General features: G+C 63.4%; 1 protein-coding gene across 1 annotated transcript in view; it reads right to left on the bottom strand.

Annotated features, from left to right (window-relative positions):
* Window positions 1–6: 6 nt before the first annotated feature.
* Window positions 7–7,524, bottom strand: part of HCN2 (hyperpolarization activated cyclic nucleotide gated potassium channel 2) — a 25,745-nt gene continuing 18,227 nt past the window's right edge. Inside the window, exons 5-9 of the mRNA XM_019538412.1 lie at window positions 5,169–5,387; window positions 3,037–3,183; window positions 2,588–2,828; window positions 2,121–2,285; window positions 7–1,582 (exon numbers count right to left, since the gene is read on the bottom strand). Coding sequence (XP_019393957.1) covers window positions 651–1,582; window positions 2,121–2,285; window positions 2,588–2,828; window positions 3,037–3,183; window positions 5,169–5,387 — 1,704 coding nt within the window. The 3' untranslated portion in view covers window positions 7–650. The remainder of the gene's footprint in view (window positions 1,583–2,120; window positions 2,286–2,587; window positions 2,829–3,036; window positions 3,184–5,168; window positions 5,388–7,524) is intronic.

Genomic DNA, 7,524 nt, shown 5'->3' with positions numbered 1-7,524 from the left:
TGGGACACCCCATTTTCTTCCCCATTTAAAACACAGAAAACAGACACAAACAGAGCAGCAGCCTGGCAGCCCCGAGCCCGTGCCGGGCACCTCTGAGGGGTTGGGAGGCATGGGCGAGGCAGACCCTGGGGGTGGGCAGGAAGTGTGGCAGAGCCAGCAAGGTCCCAGACCCCCTCCTCTACCCCCTCCCCACCCTGCTGCGGGGGCTGGGGAGGGTCTCTGTGCCGCAGGGTGCCCAACGCTGATGCCCAACGCATGCGCCGCGCCCCCCGCGCTGGGGCCTTGATACATATATATATATATAATATACATATTGGATCGTCGCGAGATTAATTAGCTATGGCTTCTATGGTGCAGTCAGGAGGGGCGCGGGGACAAGGCTCTTCACGCTAGCAGCAGGAGAGAGATGGGGGCCGCGCTTTGGTCAGAGAAGATGGAGTGGGGCCAGGCTGCCCTGCCCGGCATGGGACGGGGTGTGGGGGGCTCCGTCCGTGCTCCCCTACCCTCCTCGACCCCCCCCCTTCGGCCTCTTCCGGTGTCCGTCGGGGCTGGGTGCCGAGGCCCGTCGACCCCTCGTCTTCCAGGAGCGAGCCGGGGCCAGCTCACGCAGTCTCCCCCCACGCCCCGGCCCGGCTGGCAGGGAGCAAAGGTCACAAGTTGGACGAGAGCCGGGATTTGGCTGGGTCCGTGTCAGTGGCACTGGCCACCGAATCCTTCCGGGCGCTGCCCGAGTCCTGTGGGATGCCGGCTGCCCCCACGTACGTGGCGCTGGTGGGCAGCGGGTGGGACAGCGCCGCACGGGCGGGCACCGCGCCCCGCAGCCCAGCCTGGGGGCCGGTGCTGGGGGAGGCTGAGGCCGAGGCCGAGGCCTGGCCAGCGGCGATGGAGGTGCTGGACTCATGGGCTGACGGCGGCGGGCTCTGGGTCAGGGTGGGCGAGACGCCGTGGGGCAGCGAGGGCTGGGAGGCCGAGAGGGGCCGTGTCTCCTGGCTCAGGCTGCTGGTGGGCAGCGCCTGTGTGCTCTTGTGGGCGGCCAGCCGCTGCGGCGACCCGGGGGCTTTCTGCTGGCTCAGGGACTGCTGGGAGCCCGACTGGCCCTTGGCCCCATGCGGGAACGTCCGGCCGGCCAGGGGGCTTTGGGAGGGCGGGCTGGACACGGCCGCCGGGAAGGCGCCGGCTGAGGCGGGCGGTGGCGTCGGCGCCGGCTGCGGGTTGGGCTGCGGCAGCTGCAGGTTCTGCTGCTGCAGCAGCACGGGCGACATGGAGAAGGGGCCAGGCATGGCCTGGGCGTACTGCAGGCGCCGCATCATGCGGGGCGAGCCCAGGGCCACGGAGCCCACCAAGGGGCTGGCCATCTGCGGGCAGAAGCTCATGGCCACGGCCTGCTGCAGGGTGGCGATGGCGGAGGTGACCTGGGGCTGCACGGGCGTGTAGAGGGCGGTCTGCTGCTGCAGCTCTGCCTGCTGCACCATCTCCCGGTCGTACTTGACGATCTCCTGGATGATCTCGTTCTCCTGGTTGTTGAAGACGCCCGAGTTGAGGTCATGCTGCACTTTGTGGAGCAGGATCGAGTTCTTCTTGCCTGTGGCGGGGAGGAGGAGGAGGCAGGGTGTAGGGGTGGGAGAAGCCCCAGCGTGGCCCATTGGTGCCCCCTCAGCCCCCCACCTGGGGGTTACAATTGCTCTCCAGCCCCTTCCTGGCCAGCAGGGCCCCAGCCTGCTTGTGTGATGCCAGCTAAGCATGTGGCTTACACCAGCATGCGTACACACATGAACTGAGCATACACACACACACACACACACGCTAAGCATTCAACACATGCATGCACCGACAAACGCACGTGTATGCACACACAGAGCACATGCACGCACACAGTGTGCACATGCACTAAGCATATACATGCACACATGTGTATGCAGTCCCTGAGCACACATGTGCACACACACCCTCCACTCCTATACCCTTGACTTTCCCTCTGCAGAGCCCGGCCCCATCCCATCTCCTGCTCAGGATGCGTTGACCGCCGCACAGCCCAATTCCCCCAGGGCCAGGAGCTGCCTCCCCGCCCTACGGCCGAGCCACAAGGCCCGTGGGCTCCCTGCGAGCGGCAGGCCCCGTACCTATGCGGTCCAGGCGGTCGATGGCGACGGTCTCGAAGGCGCGTCGCATCATGGGATACTCCTCCAGCACCTCGTTGAAGTTGTCCACCGAGAGCGAGTAGAGGCGGCAGTAGGTGTCAGCGCGGACGCTGGCTGTGCGGCGGCCCCGCGTCAAGAGGCATATCTCTGCAGGGGGAGCCAGAGGTGGCAATGAAACAGCACAGCGCAGTGCCCCCCGCCCAGGGCACAGGGATGCTGTGACCCACCTGCCACCAGGAGCCCCCACCCTCCGTGAGCCCTGGGCTGCCAAAACAGTGCTAATGGCCATCCCGCAATCTTCTGCCAGAGCTGGGGATAAAACCCAGGAGTCCTCATCCCTCCTGATTAGCGCTCCCGCAAGAAGCTCTCCCCACCGGGGCCAGCCAGCTCCCATCGGGGACCCCATGAACCCCAGTGGGCTGCGAGACAGGCGTCCCCGACGCACTCACCACCAAAGTAGGAGCCGTCCGAGAGCTTCATCTCTTTGTTGCCCTTGGTGAGGACGCTGACGACGCCGTGCTGGATGAAGTACATCTTCTTGCCGATGGTGCCCTCACGGATGATGTAGTCGCCCGGCTGGAAGACCTCGAACTTGAGCTTGGTGAGCATGGCCGTGACGAAGTTGGGGTCAGCGTTGGCGAAGAGAGGCATGGAGGCCACCAGCTTGCGGCAGTTGAAGTTCACAATCTCCTGTGTGGCAGAAGGAAGGACATGGAGAAATGGATGCGGAGAGGGACACGTGCACCGGAGGAAGAAAACACAAGCCAGGAGGGAGATGGAGGGGCCTGGAGCCCGGCTTTCCTCCACCCCCTCCTCTGGGCTCAGACTGGGCAGCCCCCGGCGCGGGGACACAGCCCATGCTGTGGCTCCCCACTGGGTCCCGGGGAGGATGCCCTACCTCTCGCAGAGGCTCGTTGAGCTCGCCTAAGATGCTGTCTTCATCGAACATCTTGCCCTGGTAGCGGTGCTCGTAGTAGTCGTGGATCTTCTGGCGGAAGTCAGCCGGCAGCTTGTGGAAAGACATGTACTGCTCCACCTGCTTGTACTGTGGGGACAGAGACCGGCCGTGATCAGAGGGGCCAGCTCGGCGCACCAAGAGGTCCCAGCAACCCCCATGTGCCATAGCTCACTGAAGCACCCCTCCCCCTGCCTAGTGCAACCCCCCAGGGCCACTTGTTTCAAGCCCCGGCTGAGTTAATCCAACCTAATTCCCCCAGATGACGGTGCTGCCAGTACGGGGATTGCTCAGGCCTGTCTAATCCTGCTGCCCCTGCACAACAGGTCTGCCAGGAGCAGATGGGGCTGGGGAGACGCGAAGGGCCTCAAGGGGCAGCGCAAGTGTCAGGGGCTGCACAAAGAGAAGGCAGCACCCGCAGCCAGTGCTCCTGGGCTTGTAGCGCAGGATCAGGAGCCTGCGCTATACCTGGGTTCCTGCAGTCCTCCCTTGGGCACAAGCCCCGTGAAGAGCTCCAGCATCTGAGCTGCGCAGAACAGGGAAGGGGGGCTCTGCTCCCGGCTCAGGGGAGGGAAGGGGGTGCCAGGCCCCTCCTGCGCCAGCCCCCCAAGAAGCAGCCATGTCCTTGCTTGCCCCATGTGAGCTCAAAGGGCTGAGCCCCCCGGAGAGGCGCATATGGAGCCGGCCACATTCCAGCAGGGCGGGCTCCCGGGGGCGTGGGCTAGTGAGCAGCCACAGCTGCCTGGCACAGATGCCAAGTGCTGGGGTCATGGTAGCATTAGTTGGTGCCCTGATGGCTCCAAGCCTCCTGCCCCGCCACGCTCTGAGGCCGGAGATGCTCAAGCCTGCACGTCCCCAGGTGTTTATCTGCTCAGCGGGGCGGTAATTAAAGCCCTGGACAGCAGGGATACATCTGGATGGGCACCAAGAGCCCCTTGCAGCATCCGGGGGGCACAGAGGAGGAGGCTGTTGGCTGCCAGCCCAGCCCAGCAAGACACAGCAGCTTGCAGCACACGGCCCTGGATCTCCCAGCCGGGTACAGTGGGGTGGGTGAATGAGGCTGTCCTAGCCCAGGGGGATCTCCCTCTACTATAAGCCAAACCCTAAAACAGCCCAGAGTCCCCCGCCCCCAGGTGCCCAGCCAGCCCACGTGTCGCCCAGCCCCGCCAGGCTGCAGCTGTCTTCCAAAGCCGCAATCCCTCTGGAGCCAGCAGCTGGCTTACTGGGGATTGCTCCCCCCTTGGGAACCGCTCCACGGGCCAAAAGACACCAAGAGCTTCCCCGTCCTGTTGCTGCAGCCCACAGTGGCCCATCTTGGGTGGCTTCTGTCCATTCCCAGCCATGCAGGCTGGGAAAGCAGGTCCCCATGGGTCTCAGGGGATTGAAACCGGGTGGAAAGGCACCTGCTCCATCCTCCACGAAGGGTGGGTGGAGGGGCCTAGTCCAGCTCCCAGCCGGGCGCGGGACTCTGGGGGTATGGAACGGGTTGGGGGGAGGCTTGGCTTCTCCCTGCAGTGTCTCAGCCCGGGGACCTGCCTTCTGCTTGGCCGGCCGCGGGAAATGGTGGTGGTGGTGGGGTGGTGGTGGTGGTGGAGGGTCCACTTCTGTCCCTGGTCCTGGACCCTACCCACCACTGTCCACGGTGCTGAACATGGCCCCAGCCAGCGAAGCCCAGGGCCCAGTGCTGGGGCCCACCTCTACCCAGGCAGGCTCGTGCCCCAATGCAGCCTCTATCAGGTCACCAGTGCCCGGTGAGCCCAAAGGACTCACTGCTGTGGCCACTGCAGTGCATCCCCTCCAGGCTGGCGGTGGGCAGCAGCAGCACCAGGCACCGGCAGGCCGCGGGAAGGAAATGTGTGTCCAACTGAGGCTGCCTGGGGGGAGGCCGAAAGCACCAGAGAATGGCCCCGAGCCCAGGCAAGCAAGCCCCCAAAGGGGGAAGACGCTGCCTGCAGACACGTGACCCCTGGGATCAGGCTTGGAGTCGCACTGAGCAGCCCTGGGCAAGACTTAGCCCGGGAAATGACGCCTGCACCTGCTGCCCTCCCTGGCATGGGAGGCTGCCCACTCCCTACCTTCTCCTGGTACTGGCGCCGCGAGGAGTCCAGCGACTGGATGAGGGCGGTAGCGTGGCCGATGAACATGGCGTAGCAGGTGGCGCCCACGATCATGCTGAGCATGGTGAGCCAGATGTCAGTCATGCTCTCGGGCGCCTGCTTCCCGTAGCCGATGCACAGCATGTGGCTCATGGACTTGAAGAGCGCAAAGGAGTAGAGCTCGCTCCATGAGTTGTTCTGCAAAGACAGTGCCGGGGGCGGCTGTGACCTTGTGTCGCCGTGCCCAGGTCACCGGGGGACCGAGGGAGGGAAGGGGGTGCCAGGCCCCTCCTGCGCCAGCCCCCCAAGAGGCAGCCATGTCCTTGCTTGCCCCATGTGAGGGACATGGAGGGGGACGGGGACAGGAGCCTGGGGATGAGCAGATTAAGTGCAACTGGTTCGTGCCCATGAGCTACACAAGTGCAACGAGGGAGCTCCCCGGGTTCAGAGCACAGCTCCCTTGGGGCCTGCTGCCAGCAGTACCGGTGTGCGTGTGCGCGTGCACGTGTGCATGTGTCTGGACTAGCTTAGATCTGGTTCTTCATTTCTTTAGGGCATGCTGACAACACAGTGTGTGTATGCATGCATATGCATGTGTGTGCACATGATCCAAAGGGGCCATACACTGTTCTGCAAGCCCGGGACGGGCCTCCCACGGTACTGCCACATGCCGGTGAAGCCCTCCAGGGTCACAGCAAAGGCCTGACCCGTTTCTGTCAAACCCCGTCAGCAGCATCTGATGAGATACGGGGATTGGGCCCAAGTGACAGGCCCAGCCAACCAGCCCCGAGGCTGGAGAGCAATAAAGAAGCAGCACTCAGCCGCCCTGGAGTGGAGACACTGGGGACTGAGCGTAAGCAACGGCCCCACAGGCAGGGCCAGGGCCAGGGCCAGGGCCAGGGGCAGGGGCAGGGGCAAATGGTGGCAGTCAAGGGCACTGGCCTGTGATGGGACAACCTCAAGACCACACAACAGGTCAATGCACTTACCATTCCCGGCCCATCTTTACCAGTGGGGGAAGCACACGCACACGCATACACACACATGCACACAGGATACCCGCTCCCCAAGTACAATCCCTGCTCACACAGCTGTTGTTCTGTGTCTCACACACACACACACACACACACACACACACAGAGTGCAATCATGCCCATCTACAGACCCACCACCACACACAGGCTGCAGTTACTGCTTGCACACAACTGTGCACAGCGGTTACAACAGGCACACGCAACTACCATCCCGTGCATGCAAGTGTGCAACACCACACACACTGACACACACAACTGACACGAATGCGCGTAACACGCAGCAGTCCAACACTGCCGTGCACACAACTGATGCGTGCACGTGTGTCAACACCCCCTCCCAGTCGAGGATGACTGTCTTCCGGGATGTCTTTTATCTGTGACTAACATGCACAACTACACACAGCCACATACACACCTATTTCTCTCTCATGCACATGCACAACTCTTTCTCTCATACACACACACAAACACATCAACCTTCATGCCCAGAAGTCCTCCCGGGCACACGCGTGCCCTGCGTGTCACGACAAGGCTTTGCACACCACAAGGCTGACACGCAAGAAGGCTCCATCCTCTCGGCTTCCTCCCCCGGTCTGCCTCCTGGCTCCTGCCTCACCTGATCCAGCTTGGGACCCCGCCTGCCTTCTCCTTTCCACCCCTTCCACTTAGCGCCTGAGTGATGCCATCTGGAGTCTTCTTGCGTGTGCCAGCCAGCCGGGCACTGCCCACTCCTACAAGGCGAGGGGTTACACAGAAGCTGGGATGGGACAGGGCTCAGAGCCAGGCCCAATCCCCTCTGTGTGCCTCAGTTTCCCCCTCATGGGGAAAGCCTAGTGCTCAGTTCAAACAGAAAGGCCAAAGGACCACAGGCTGGCATGGCCAAGAGATCCCACTGCACTGGCCAAGGGAGGGGCAGACAGACAGATGGATGCTGCCAGGGGCAAGCGGGCATTAGCACATGCCTTTTCTTCCTGATATATGGCAGGCGCAGTGTGTCCTGCCCCCGGGGGCCCGGGCAGGCAGTGATGGGCATGGGGAGTGAAGCCAGGCCGTGCCCCCACCCATCAGCTCTGCCTCGCCTCGCGGTGCTGCTCCAGCCTGGTCTCTCCCTGTGCCCTCACGCAGTGCCAGCGTCACCAGCGCTATCGAGTGCTGGGCAGAGCAGCTGGCACATATTTTTGCTCTGATCCCTGCCCGGGGGGGACGAGAGAGAGAGAATGTGTGTGCGTGTACGTCCATGGGGGGGATGCTTGCAATGCCTGCACGGGTGTGCACACACACACATGCACACACACACACAC

Source organism: Crocodylus porosus, unplaced genomic scaffold (assembly GCF_001723895.1).
Source record: "Crocodylus porosus isolate Cpor-Errol unplaced genomic scaffold, CroPor_comp1, whole genome shotgun sequence".
Classification (NCBI taxonomy): Eukaryota; Metazoa; Chordata; order Crocodylia; family Crocodylidae; genus Crocodylus; species Crocodylus porosus.
Note: the sequence above shows the minus strand (reverse complement) of the source record. Positions and strands in the feature narration are given on the sequence as shown.